This window comes from Spermophilus citellus (genome assembly GCF_964194105.1).
Source record: "Spermophilus citellus genome assembly, chromosome: 9".
Classification (NCBI taxonomy): Eukaryota; Metazoa; Chordata; class Mammalia; order Rodentia; family Sciuridae; genus Spermophilus; species Spermophilus citellus.
Genome location: NC_138191.1, coordinates 85,814,469 through 85,829,178, shown reverse-complemented (window position 1 = coordinate 85,829,178; position 14,710 = coordinate 85,814,469). Strand labels below are relative to the sequence as shown.

The 14,710-nt window shown below is 38.3% G+C and overlaps 1 protein-coding gene across 1 annotated transcript; it reads left to right on the top strand.

Moving 5' to 3' along the window:
• Window positions 1–1,373: 1,373 nt before the first annotated feature.
• Window positions 1,374–12,180, top strand: LEPROT (leptin receptor overlapping transcript). The gene is made up of 4 exons (XM_081306888.1): window positions 1,374–1,517; window positions 4,524–4,599; window positions 8,129–8,315; window positions 10,013–12,180. The coding sequence occupies exons 1-4, from the start codon at window positions 1,502–1,504 to the stop codon at window positions 10,127–10,129; spliced, it is 396 nt and encodes a 131-aa protein (XP_081163014.1). The 5' UTR covers window positions 1,374–1,501; the 3' UTR covers window positions 10,130–12,180.
• Window positions 12,181–14,710: the final 2,530 nt, after the last annotated feature.

The window sequence follows — 14,710 nt, the reverse complement described above, 5'->3', positions numbered from 1 at the left end:
AATAAATTAGTGCTTTATAAAGGAGCTAAAAAACCCTCATCAGGGTTTGGCTGATGAGCAGTTTCTCCTGGGAACTCTAACAGGTACAGTGGTGTCCCCTTATCCACAGGGGATATGTTCCAAGACCCTCAGTGGATATTTGGAACTGTAGATAGTGCTCAACTCTATGTTTTTTTCCTATACATACATGCTTATGATAAAGTTTAACTTATAAAATAGTCATAGTAGATTAACAATATTAAAGAAAAATTATAACAATGTAGTGTAATCTAGTTTGGGAGAATGTAGTTTCTCCCAAAATGTTTTAATATATTGTCATTCATAGCAATCTCAGCATAAGATTTTTTTCTTACTAAGTGAAGAACTTTCCCCCCCCCCTTTTTTTTTCCCACTTTCCAACCTCCTCTAAATAGCTATGTGGCATAAATCCTACCACTTCTAACTTTCTCTCCCTAAAGATAAAATGAAACATTTAGACTAGATGGTATCTAAGGTCAAGACAAAACTCCGTGAATAAGGAATAAGAGATCTAAAGATTAGTCTTGGTTACCTTCAGACTTGAGAGCTCCTAGGTACAAAACTAATAGTTTTATTCATTTAAAGGTTCCTGAAAGCTTCCGATATAGAAAAAAAGCCTATATGATGTATAAGTGAACGAGGTGTGGGAGACGGCTCTTTAGTTTATTGAAAGTACTAACGTTGTATTAAGTAAAACGAGACTAAGCAAACGTAAAGATCTTAAGGAGAGGGCTGTCTCCTCCAGCCTTGTTCCTTGATGCTCCTGCCTCCAACCCCATACAGCCACGTAAATACAAACAGGCACACACACGAATACATAAGCACACAAGGGGGCTCAGAAAGCAAAATACGGTTTGCAAGTGGGTGTTTTATCCTCAACTGATCGTAACTTTTCCTCCTGTGTTCTCCTTTCTCCCCATTTTCTCTGTCTCCAATCTTAGGCAGGTTTCCTGGCAGCCAGGATCGCGGTGATAACCAGCTGAAGAGTTTAGGGGAGCCTCTCAGCCCAAAGTCTCAATCCACAGATTGAGGGCGGAACTTGGGGAGGGTTCGAGGAATACCCTGAGGGCTCAGGACCTGAGACGAGGGCCTTAACCCAACGTAGAGATTACTCAGGAATAGGATGGGTGTGCCGGGGAGGGGCCAGAGCAGGCAGAAGGACCTTGTGAGCTGGGGGCGGGGCTCTGAGACTGGGGGTGGGGCTCTGGACCAGCGGGGGCGGGGCTCTGCGTGGCCGGGAAGAGATCCCAGGCTGATAGGGGCGGGGCCGTGAGTGTCAGGCATCAGGACCAATAGAGGCGAGGCTCCGCGTGGCAGGGGCGGAGCCCTGTACTTCCAGGGGCAAAGCCCTGCGGGGCCGTGGCGGGGGCGGGTTCGGGATCCGCGGCTGGGCCTCGGCCTGGGCCTGGCCTGGGCGGGGGCGAGGGCGGGGGCCCGGTGGTGGGAGGAAGCCGGAAGCAGCCGCGGCCCTAGTTCTGGAGACATGGCGGGCGTTAAAGGTACATTTGCGACCCCTGGCCCGCTTGTCTTGCGGCCGTCGCTGCCTCAGCTCTGGGTTCAGTCTGGAACTGCACCTTCAGCGCACTGGCGGGGTATCGCTTCCCGCAGCCCCGCTGCCTTTCCCGCCTCTCCGGCTGAGGAAGCCTTCGCCCGCTTCCCTTGCAAGATGGGGTGCGGGCGGAGGGGCGTTTCGGGGAGCCTCTGCGCTCCTTCGTAAACCTTCGCTCTCCTGGCGTCTCCCAGGCCCCGAGGTGGAGCCGCGCCTGGGAGCGGTGACTTCCTGGGAGACTCGGGCTAGCCCGGGGAGCATCAGTCCCAGGCTTCTCCTCAGTTCTTCGGAGCGCTTGCTCTCCCCTGCCGAGTTTTTAAACAAAGGTTCCACTTCCTGACACGTCCACCCTAACTAACGCTTCTCCTCCTGTTTTCCTCCCTTGTTGACTTTCTTACAGAGGAGGCTTTGTCTCCAGTGTGCTGGGCATTGGAAAACTTAATCCTCTTGTTCCTAATGATTTTTCTATATAGGCAGAGTTGACTGCGGGCCAGTGTCAATGGCAAACACCGAGAAATGCTGTATTTCACTTAATCTTGGAACCTAGATTAGGTGAAATATTAACACTACTTTCTTCAGTGTTTTCTGTATTCATCTGTAGACAGACAAGAAAGTAGTGTACATGCAGAATGTGTTTTTGCGTTGGGCGATTGATGGGGGGAAAAAAAAGTATTAAGAACACTTATATGTGCATCTTCAGAAGAATGAGGGGGAAGAAGTTATTGGAAGGCTTCCTGTTATTTGGGTAGGAAACCATTCCGTTTCAGATCTTTCTAATAGGAGCATAACTTGTTTCTGGGTAGGAGTTTCTGTTCTTGAAATTCATACACAAAGATCTTCCCTCTCCAGTTAATCAACATCTGCTACATAAACATGTATGTAGTATATGTATATGTGTGCATGTATGTGTGTTCAGTATGAATTTCTGAGTGTGTGAGCTGTAGGTAGCAGACACATTTTATTATTTCTGGCTGATTTTTATACTCAATATCAGTTGAGTAAACCTGGTTTACCTGAACGGTGTCTCGTGTTTAATATATCCATTTGAAGCCAGTGCAGAAAACAGTTGTCAAATATCTCAGTATTACAGTTTTTACTACCAAATAGTAACATTTATGTGTATATGTTGGCTGTATTAAAAAGGGAAATAGAATATGAAACGGAAAAGGACTAAGAGAAGAAAGTATTTTGCAGATAAGTGAATTCAACTTTTATTGAGGAACTGCTGTATATTCGAGATTTGGGGTGGAAAAAATAAATGAGATGTTATTGTTGAGTGATGGCTGGAAATAATTATATTACTGTGTAAGTGTCTGCAGTGTGCATAGATGCAGTGGTAACACATAGATGTTGTAGTGGATTGAATCATGCCTCCCAGAAAGAGATGTTCAAGTTCAAACTCCCTAGAGTCTGTGAATATGACCTTATTTGGAAATACAATTTTTGCAGATGTAATCAAGTTATTACTGATTTAGGATAACTCTAGTGCAATGATTGACATCCTAAGAAGGTAAAAATTTGGAACTGGAAGGAGAATATCCTGTGAATACAGGAGAGAAAATGAAGTGATGTATTTGTAAGCCAAAGAACACTAAAGATTGAGGACATTAGATATTTAGGAAAAGGTATAAAAGGACTATTCCTTGCAGCCTTGAGAGGGAATACAGCCTGTCAACACTTTGATTTCAGAAGTCTATTCCCCAGAAATGTGAGAAAATAAATTTCTGTTCTGAGTTACCCAGTGTGTAGTTCTTTGTAATGGCAATCCTAGGAAACTAATATAGATAGGATTGCTTAACCCCATTCCAGGGAGGAGGAGGGCTGTTTTTATACAATAGCAGTGCTTCAAACATAAACTAAAGGGTTCCATAAGGCTTCATCTGCTGAGGGGTAGGGCTCAAGTGGAATATATTCCAGTGGAGAGAACAATGTGATGTGGGACAGGGGGCAAGAAAGAACTTGCCTTGTTTTTTTAAAGAGAATGAGCAGGGTTGAAGCTGGCAAAGAAGTTGGGGTAAGTGGTGGAACAACTTGTAGGCTGTGGAAGTAATTGCAAATTGGTGACACCCGCTGTGTGTATATTTGAAAGCTCTTTGCTGTGTCAGGAGGATGGATTGGAAGAGTTACGGTTGGCAGCTGGCAAGAGATGATAAGAATTTGCATTTGGACAGTAGGAGAGAGTTCAAGAGAAGAGGGTAGATTGAGTGAAGTCAGAAGTACTGAGACACCCTGACTTACTGATTTACTTGCAAGGTAGATTGCAGCTCTGGTCGGTCCTCAAGGAGAACCTCCAAAGGGAAGAAGAAGTGCGAGGTTGGGAGGAATGAGTGGGTTTGGACTACTATAACAGATAGAACACAGACTAGGTGGCTTATGGTCATTTTTTCTGACAGTTCTGAAGGCTGGGAAGTCCAAGATCAAGGCAGATCTGCTGTCTGGTGAGGGCCTGTTTCCTGCTTTGATGATGGCTGTTTTAGAATCGTCACATGGTGTGGGGGGGGTATGTGTATGAAGATAAGAACCAATTATGGAGACTCCACACTCATGACCTCCTCTAAACCTAATTACCTCCCCAAAACTCCCATTTCTAGTACTGTCTCATCAGGAGTTAAGATTTAAATATATGAATTTAGCCGGTATACAAACATGCAGTTCATAATAATAGTCATTTGCTAGTCAAAAGTAACAATAAAATAAGTAAATTGCTACATTGCTTAAAGTTTGGGAATTTTTTTCTCTTAAGTGGAAATTTTATTGAGATGTATTCACATACTATAAAGTCAGTCTTGTTAGTGTAAAATTCCATGGCTTTTGGTGTATTTACAAGGTTATGTGATTATAACCTCCCCCGAAAACCTCTGTATCCGTAAGTAGTCACTCCTCAGTCCCTCTGGCTCTTCTACCTGCTGGGAACCACTGATATGGAACTTTTAACTCTTGGCTTTATATTTCACAGCTCTTGTGGCATTATCCTTCACTGGGGCTATTGGGCTGACTTTTCTTATGCTGGGATGTGCCTTGGAGGATTATGGGTAAGTAACCATTTCAAAAAGAACTATTTTTTGTGTGTGTCTTTGTTACTATTAGTATGGGAATTAGAGAACTTGATCAATTTAGCACCAAGCTCTAATTCTTGAGTTAGTGAAGCCAAAATTATGGATTCAGTCCCTGATTCAGGGTCAGGTGTATTGGTGCAGAGAAGAGTTCTTTTTAAAGTAAATGTATTCATTTAATAAACTGTTGAACTCCTACCTGGACCAGCTGGGGATATGAGAATGAGTTTGGTTAAGGAGCATTTGGTTATAGTTGTGAGAGACTGGCAAACTGTTCAGTCAATAAGACAGCAGCTGTAGTGGAGATGTGTGCAAAGTACAGTGGGAACTTCAAGAAAGTACATCTCAACCAGGCACAGTGGCATATACTGTAATTCTAGCAACTTGGTGGGTGGGGAGACTGAGGCAGGAGGATTGCAAGTTTGAGACCAGCCTCAGCAACTTAGCAAGAACCTCAGAAACTTATTGAGACCCTATCTCAAAATAAAAACCTAAGAAGGATGGGAATGGAGCTCAGTGGGAAAGTACCCCTGGGTTCAATCCCTAGTACCAAATAAATAAATAAATAAATAAATAAATAAATAAATAAATAAATAAATAGAGGGAGAGAGAGGTTGAGGGAGAGAGGAGTAATCTCAGTTTCCTGGGGACAGTCATGGAGAGCTGCAAAGCAGGGGTATTTAAGGTAAGAGCTGGTGGATGAATAAGAGTTTCTCCAGCTGATAAAACAATAGAGGGCATTCCAGGAAGAAGGAACAGTCAACAACTTTCTTTATTCAACAGCTCACAAAGGGAGGTTTGGTAAAGTATGTGATCGGCCTCTGCATAGCATCTGGAGGAGGTTAGGTTTTGTAGTGCAGGCAGGGAGCTGGGAAAATATCTTGAGAATGGGTGTGGCAGGAGGGCATTTTATTAACAAGTCATTCTGGCCAAAATGTGAGACTAGATAGGAAAGTGCTGAGACTATAGTCAGGTAGAATATTCTAAGGGGCCATTATCATGAACCAAATAAAACTGAGGCCTGTGGCAGTGGGATAGAGAGAAAAGGAGAGTGGTATAGGCAGTAGAAATAATAGGTATTATTAATTGATGTCAAGATCAAACTAGGGCGAGTTCCTGGATGTCTCAGCTGATTGGCTTGAACAAATTGACAGAAGATGGTGTGACTAAGACCAACTGGAGTTAATGACATTGATAAAAGTTCAAATTTATCGTGGATGAATTAAAAAGAACTATCACAGGAATTCCTAAATATAATCTAAGCAATAATTTATATTTGTTCAGAACTTTCCTAGCTGCTACTTTATTCTAGTCTTAGGGATAAAAGTTATCCTCATAGCTAGGAAACCAAAAGTTAAAGATTTTCCCAAATTATACAGCAATAAATAAGTGGCAGAGATGGGAGTGAAATCCGTGTTCTGATTCTCTTGACCAAAAGTTTTTCCATTCCTTTACTAGTTCTAAATTCAGGTGTTTTAATTCTCCGTGAAACACTCACTTTGTCTCTGTAAGGTTAAAAAAAAATCCATTACTATTACAAAGAAATTAATTTTATGTCTTCACAATGGTGACTCATGATGATACCACATGTCAGCAAACTGGCCCACAGGCCAAATATAACCTGCTGCCTATTTTTTATAACTAGTTTTATTGGAACATAGCCAACTTCATGTGTTTGGCTATTTTGGGTTGTTTTGTACTACAATGAGAGTTGAGTAGTTGAGACAGAGACTTTATTGCTTACAAAGCCCAAATATTTACCATTTGGATCTTTACAGAAATATTTGTAAGCCCTTGGCCTACACATTTACTGACTAGTACTAATTTTACTGTTTAAATTTTGTATATAAACAAGTTTTCTTCTACATAAACAGTTCTCTTAGTTAGACATTACTATAATTGGAAACAGTCTTTCAGATTATTTTTCAAAAAACTGTCACTGTATTCCAGGAGAATTAAGAGCTCTTAGCTGTGGGCATATCAGGTGACAGCTAGGTCTGTTCTAGGCTCTTCCTCTATCTCTTTTCCTTGTTGGTAAATGAGGACTTTGATCTAGAGATCTCTTATTAGTGTTCCTTGCTGCAATATTGTTTGGTTATTCTTGAAACATACTATAATCTATTTTAAAATTAGAACTCTAAACTCAGTGATTCCAGCCTGAATTTTTTTGAAGAAGGACCCTTTCCTGCTCTTTGGTTACCATCCTGCCTCCTCAATGACTGTGGCTGAAAGGGGAAACTTTTAATATCATGGCTTCACCCTTGCTCAGAGATGCTGGCTCTCTGGGTGGGGCAGTGTTATCACAGTTTTGTGGTAATGTGGTAATGTGTAATATTATGGTGTGTATTTATAAAAATGAGTAAAGACTTTTCCCTTAAGGAATGAAGCATAAGAAATGTCTGATGAAGAAAAGATTATTTTTATTGTTTTTTTAAGTTATACATGAATAGATTATTTTTGAAGTATGCATAGAGAAAATACAATTGAAAATCAGATGATAAAAATTTTTAATAAATGCAAAGTAGTGAAATTTGGAAAGAAAATAGTTTTATTATTTTGCATTATAGTATTATTGTGATCTACCATAATAATCATTGGAGTACATCTAATGTTTTTACTAGGGAACTGATGTGTTTTCATACCTTCTGTACTTAAAATTTATTTATTTTTTTCTTTCATTCAACAAGTATAAATGGAGAACCTCATTGTAGGCCCTGGAGATAAGTAATGATTGACCCAAACAAATCTAATCTCTATTCTCATAATCAAGAAAATATCAGATGGGAATAGGAGCATTACAGAAAATTAGAAGTGGGTGGTATACTCAAGGTTGACCTCAAGTACTTAAGAATGAGTGGCCAGTGAAGCCACTTTTAGAAAGGGACATTTCAATTATGATTGCTATGAAGAGGAAAGAGGATTGTAAGCAAAGGGCACAGCTAGTACAAAGGCCACAGCTAGTACAACCTCTTAAGAGGTTGAGAGAATGAAGAGAACATGGTGCAAAATGAATGGAAGAGAATGAAGTTAAGAGAATATGGTGCAAAATGAATGGAAGAAGTAGGTGGTACCAGATCATGAAAGTTTTTGTGGAGCAGGGCAGGGAATTTGGGTTTTATTCGAAATCATTGAAAGCCTTCAAGTGTACATGCACGCAAAAGATCTTCATTAAATTAGCAAGTACAAGCCACTGTACTAGATTCTTTAGGGAAAGCAGAGATGACTGTTAAGATTTATGCTCTTACAGAAATTGTAGCTCAGTTATACAGAAAACAATGTTTCTTGATTATACATTGTGTAGACATTTCTTAACATAAACTATATACATATTAATGAACCAATAATAGTTTAATCATCACTAACATATTCCTGGTAGAAATCATCCTATATTATTCACAATTGATTCATTAATTTTTTGAACTTGACATTTAGAATAATTATTTTGAGGCAATAGTATGTCTTTAACTGTGACTTTTCTTTTTGGATCTCCTCTGGGTCTAACTGGCAGTGTATACTGGCCCTTGTTTGTCCTGATTTTCCACGCCATCTCCCCTATTCCCCATTTCATCGCCAAAAGAGTCACATATGACTCTGATGCAACCAGTAGTGCCTGTCGGGAACTGGCGTATTTCTTCACTACTGGGATTGTTGTTTCTGCCTTTGGATTTCCTGTCATTCTTGCACGTGTGGCTGTGGTAAGTTTTTTCTTCTATTGTTTTGTTTGTGTTGAGAATTTATTTGAAAAGCCTGTGTTAGGGACCTCAGTTTCATTTTTGTTGCTTAGACTTTTTTTCAAGACCAGATAAATTTTATACTTCCTCTACTTTTGATCTGTTTATCAGTATCTTGACCATGTTTTCAGATTGCTTTCTTTGTTTCCCCTATAATTTTAGCCAGATAATGATTTCTTGTTTTTTTCTACATTAAGCTTTCTCTGGTATTGTTCTTAAATCCCTCCCTGTTGAGTCATTAGGCAGTACACAGAGACTATACTAGCAATACTAATCTAATTACTAAATGAAAATCATATCAAATTATTTTGCAAATGAGGTAATGGGCTTCATTCTCAATACAATAGGCGTACATTTAGGGATATCTATGTATCTATAGAAGATACAGTGAATAAAATGACATCTTCCCATCTGACATAGAAATTTTATTTTTATCTCTGAAACACACATTATTGGTATACTTTGTTTGATTCATTGATGTTCACTGTGTTTTCTACTCTTTGTTTTTATTCTTCTCAACTCTATTTAAATTTCATGAAATTCTTATTTGGGGCTTTGAATGTTAGGTATGTGCAAATCTTGTTTATTTGTTAAATATTCAAATATCTTTGGAATCTCTGCCGTTTGTAAAACTTCAGGAATAAGAGTCAGATACTATCTCTGTTCCCAAAGAATACAGAAACTGTCCTGATAGGTAAGTATACTATAGATGTACTAAATAGAGTAATTGAAACCTGATCAGAATGTCAGAGGAGCACCAAGAAGAGAGAAATTATAACTGACATTTGACAGGGACTGTAAAGGTAAATAGGGTTTTAATTAAAGTAAAGAAGACTTTTATATGGAATGGCACCCTATTGTGAAAATGCATGTTATGGAATAGAGAACAGTCCAATATAATGGAACAAAAAAAGAGTAGTTGAGATTAAACTTAGTAATGTTAGTAAAGCCCAATTAGCAAGGATCTTGAACTCCTTGCCAGTTTCAACTTTAATAAGATGATGGAAAAGAATTGAATATTTTCAATGCAAGATTGTCATGGCCTTGTTCTTCTTGTGCCTTGGACTAACTCTTCCTTAGTTTCACTATAAATATTTATTTTTTTCCTTTTAATACTGCCATCATGTTTTGGGAAGAAACTTTCATTGATGTTTCCGTTGGTTAAATTAAAGCACAAAATGCCCACTAGAGGGTACTCTCATCCCCAGTTGTGCTTCTGTAAAACCTTCTGCCAAGTTGGAAAGCTGTTTTCATTTGGATGCAGATTATTATTAAAGTTTTTACTTGCCTAGAAAAAAGCAAACAGATCCATAATGCTCCAATTCCTGTTTTCCATGAAAGAGAATTTTCAGTACCAGTATTATAATTGAACCATTTATAATCATACTACAAGTATTTTGCTTAAGGCAGTCATTGTCAACTGAAAATAAGCAGAGAAATATATCTAATAGGGAAAATGTTAAGGATGATACTAGACTTAATTAACAAGTATCACAGAAGCAATTAGACTAATTACTGAATAGTTCACTGTCCTCCGTCTGTTACATTACTAAGCCTTTTAGCAGCTTTCTGTAATATTCCATTGGATGTTTCTAATATAGATAATAGTAGAGATTTGCCAAAAGTAAGGATTTAATTCTTTTTTTTTTCTTGTGTTTCAGATCAAATGGGGAGCCTGTGGCCTTGTGCTGGCAGGCAACGCTGTCATTTTTCTTACAATTCAAGGTTTTTTCCTGGTATTTGGAAGAGGAGATGATTTTAGCTGGGAGCAATGGTAGCACTTTATTTTGATAGAGAACATTGTATTCCTTAAGATTTGTACTGTATGTATATGTGTGTACATGTGGCGTTTTACTATGGGATTTAATATGCTGGTTTTTTTTATATCTTTATATCATGATCACTTTAAGGAAGACTTCCTAAGTAAAAGATGAGTTTAATTCCTAGATAATGGACCACTGCTTTTACTGAAGTTGAAATATGTTATTTGTTTGGCTGTTCACATAGTTATGTTCTCAGAAAACATATTAACACAGTCTTTTAGACAGCTGCTCATTTATACAGGCCATCTAAACCTTTTGTGTAGAGGTGTGCTTAGATAGGTGAAGACACTGAAGCAGGTCTTTTATAGCTCAGAAACACTTGGCTCCCACTGTGTTGTAGACCCTTGCTTCTCAGAATGTGGTCCACTGACCAAGAACACCAGCATCTCCTAGCTTATTGGAAATATAAAATCTGAAGCTCCCCTGCCCACCACCCAGACCCAGTGCATTTTGATGAGATCCCAAATGAATCATATTCACATTAGAGTTTGAGGAACTTTGTTATAAACATCACACCTAGCTTCCTTGTCTTCCCCTTGGATTGATCACTTACCCTCTCTGGGAGTCCTGCTTATTTGTGGGAAAAAGAATTCCGTTATGTTGAGGAGGAGTTCAGACTCTCTTTGGTGTTTGTAAACTGTTCCAAACTGTAATATATGGGCTATTTCCCAAATTTGTGGAAAGCAAAGTCCTCACATCATCTGAAAGGCAGTGCCTTTTTCACAGTGCTAGGGCACAAAATAACCCAAGCCCCATTGGTATGCAGGAGAGGAAGGCTGGACTGGAACCAACCCCTGCTTTAGTTATGAGGAGAGAAGAATATATAGGCATCGCTTTTAAGTTTCCCTTATTAGTCTTGCACTTCTTCCCAGCCCCTTCCTAATGCTACCTTATCCCAACTCCTCAGCAGTTCTGATTTGCCATTTCTTCTTGATGGCTCTGCCCTTCTCCTTTCTAAAGAAATATTGGAGCCAAGTGAGCAAGCCAAAAGCAAACTGCTGGAGTTTATTTACATGTTGATGTACTTAATGGTACTTCATTCAAAACTTTACTCCACCTTTAAATAAATCATTGGAAATAAATGTCATATTGTATCTTATGATCATAGTTTTTCTAACTCATCTTTTTGTCCAAGACCCATTGAGAAAAGAAAATATAAGAAATAGAACCATTTGATAAGAAGAAAGCCAATGGTTTTTAAACATTAATGTGGTAGTTGATATATGTACAAAGCACTTCCACCTTGAGGTTTGTGATCTTAGTAATCAGCATACCCTTTGTGTGTTGGTGTGATATTGGAACCAGAAGAGAAAAGTGATATCTAAAAGAATAATGTGCAATGTTGGTTTTTGGCCTTGTATGTGATTTTATGTTTTTTAATATTCTGTGTACATATAGAATTGTTGAAGTTATTTACAATATTTACATTGGGAAAATTACTTAGATACTTTGTAATTTTAACTGGCATTTTTAATCATGACATTTGCACTTATTGTATTATAATAAATTTCACTTTTAACACAAGAAAAGTTTAATGTTAAAACTTTATTCTGATGTTGTCTTGCTTAAAAGATAACAAAAAGTGAGAATTTCTTAATGCTTTGAAATTAAGTTTCAAGCAATAATCTGTCCTGCCTTAGAATAATAGCAATCTCTTTTGAGATACCATTTTGAATGTCTAGTTGGCTTGTAATAGTTTTTCTTTCCCTCAGATGGCAATAGTGACCAATTTATAGTACCTTTTGCAAAAGTATTCTTGTTGCTTATACATATTTCATATAACCAAGATAGCCTTAATATGTAGGCTTAAAGCATTACTTCTTGATTGTATTTCTAGAATGATACAAACTATTTGCATAAAGAGCATTTGAATTGATAGATTATTAGATTTGCTGTGTGTCTCAATAGAGAAATATCAGTGCCCAACTATCATTTAAATAATATATGTCAGTTGGAAGTATACCATCTATGAATGTATAATACAGAAGTCTTGTCCTCATGACACAAATGTTGGATATGTTTTTTTCCTTATAAAATGTTCCATTTTTCTATATATCGTAGAATATATTTGGAAATTTGGAGCATATGGATTATATTCAAATTGAGAATGCATTTAAAAAATTGCCAACAAGTTAGTACTCTTATGCAGCAACTGTCTAGTTCCAATTACAGTCCAAACAACTGTCTTAGAGGTAGGCTTTGTGTGTGTGTGGAGGGTGTACTTGGAATTTAACCTGGGGCACTTTTCCTGGTTTTGATCTTGTGATCCTCCTGCCTCAGCCTCCTGAGTTGCTGGGATTACAGTGTGTGCCATGGCACCTGGCTTACAGGTAGACTGAAATACTTTCCCACAGCAGTGTTACTATGAATTAGTGATTGAGTTCCCAGGCCAAACTTCTTAAGTCAGGCTAAACCTTAATATAGCTGACCTGTGATACTGAAGCCACTTATCTGGTTTTTGGATCTTAGAAATAGGGTAGTGTGAACTGTTTGGGAAAAGAATAATGGAAGTTTCCCTCCCTTTTCTTAAGTACAAGGTCTTTCTGATATTACTTTTTGCAATGCCTCCTACCTCCTTTTCTCCTTATGGTCCAGGTATACTTCTGTGAGTTTTGCTCACCAGTTCTCCCAACCATCAACCTTCCTTCTAGCCTGCACCCCACTCTCCCGGTATTTCCTATTTCAACTTCAGTCACCTTCCCCCTCTTTTTTTTTCTTGCCATCTGTTGTTTGATGTTTTTAAAATTTTTATTTGTTTTAATTAGTTATACATGACAGTAGAATGCACTTATATACTTTCATATATCATACATAGATGGGATATAATTTCTCATTTTTCTGATTATACATATTGTAGAATCACATTGGACCTACAGTCACATACATACATAAAGTAATAATGTCTGTTTCATTCTGCTCTTTCTTATCCCCAGATCCCCTGCCTTCCCCTCCTATCACTTTTCTCTACCTAATCTAAGGTAACACTGTTCTTTTTTTTTTTTTTTTTGCATTACAATTCTTAACACATATATACCACAATTTTCGTATCTGTATATAAAGTATGTCGACACCCAATTAAAGTCTTCATACATGTACTTTGTATAATGATGTCCATCACATTCCACCATCCTTGCTGATCCCCTGCCCCCTCCCTTTGCCTCCCATCCCCATGTAGAATTCATCTATTCCTCCCATGCTCTCCCTCACCTTCCCCATCTTGTTAATCAGTTTTCTAAGTACGGCAAATATCAGGTTCTGCACTGAAAAAATGAATGACATATGATTTTCCTCCCCACATCTGACCACTCTGGATACCTACAATAACCCTAGTGTTGCAGCTGGATTTTTATAAGAGAATCTCTCCTAACCCACCAACACTCATTCACAGAGAATGGCTACGTTTCCAAGTAAAATGAAAAATATTCCAGCAAATTAGAGAAGGATAGCAGTACTTTGAGACAGGGGCAACTCTGTCATAGTTCATCCCCCTTTGGGGCATATTCTCAGCTGGTGTTGTTTTCCATAGTTGTTTCTTTTGCTTTGCTAAGGGGCTGTTTTAGTCAGATTTTTCATTGCTGTGACCAAAAAACCTGACAAGAACAATTAGAAGAGTAAAAGTTTATTTAGGGTCACAGTTTCAGAGGTCCATAGAAAGCTGGCTCTATTCCTCCAGGCTCAGGATGAGACTGAACATCATGGGAAGAGTGGCAGAAGAAAGCAGCTCATATGATGATCAGAAAGCAGAGAGAGAGACTCCACTCACCAGGTGCAAAACATAAATCCCAAAGACATGCCCCCAATGACCCACCTCCTCCAGCCACACCCCACCTGCCATTAGTTACCATTCAATTAATCCCATTGTGGATTAATTCACTGATTGGTTAAGGTTCTTATAACCCAGTCATTTCTCCTTGCACATTCTTGCATTGTCTCACACATGAGCTTTTGGGGAACACCTTATATCCAAACCATAATAGGAACCCACTTATTTTTCTAACATTTTCTGAAGTTCTTTACCTATGAGGTAACTTTTTGGTGAAGACTTTTCTAGACACTGATATGCTTCTTTATGTTAATAACATTCCTGTGCTCTCAGGCAAATGCTCAGATGATGTCACAAAAACATGCTCTTTTAAAGTCTGCAAAAATTCAAATTTTGTATGCTAATAGAACCAAAGTATTTATGAATGCTTTAGCATTTTCCAAGCATAGTAATTAGCTCATAACTGGGAAGCATTTCTGCAGATGAATGCAAGCTGTGCATTTTAATTCTTTTTTGTTTTGTTTTGCCTCATAAAGTTCTTGTTTGCAAGAAATCTCAGTGTGTAAATAGCTCCTGATTTATAACCTTTCAAATAGCCATCCCAATGGGGTGGAACAGTTATACATAACCACATACTTATGAAAGATCCCTGAGACTGCTTTAGGATGCATGATATACGTGTGATGAGAATGATTATTTTTATAATAAAACTTGTCATTTATTCTTCAACAAAGGCATTTATATAAATTATTAAATGGAAAAGTTCATATCTT

Coding starts and splice junctions, on each gene's coding strand:
- LEPROT (XM_081306888.1), top strand. Junction 4,600..8,128: donor TGTGCCTTGGAGGATTATGG/GTAAGTAACCAT, acceptor TCTAACTGGCAG/TGTATACTGGCCCTTGTTTG. Junction 8,316..10,012: donor TTCTTGCACGTGTGGCTGTG/GTAAGTTTTTTC, acceptor CTTGTGTTTCAG/ATCAAATGGGGAGCCTGTGG.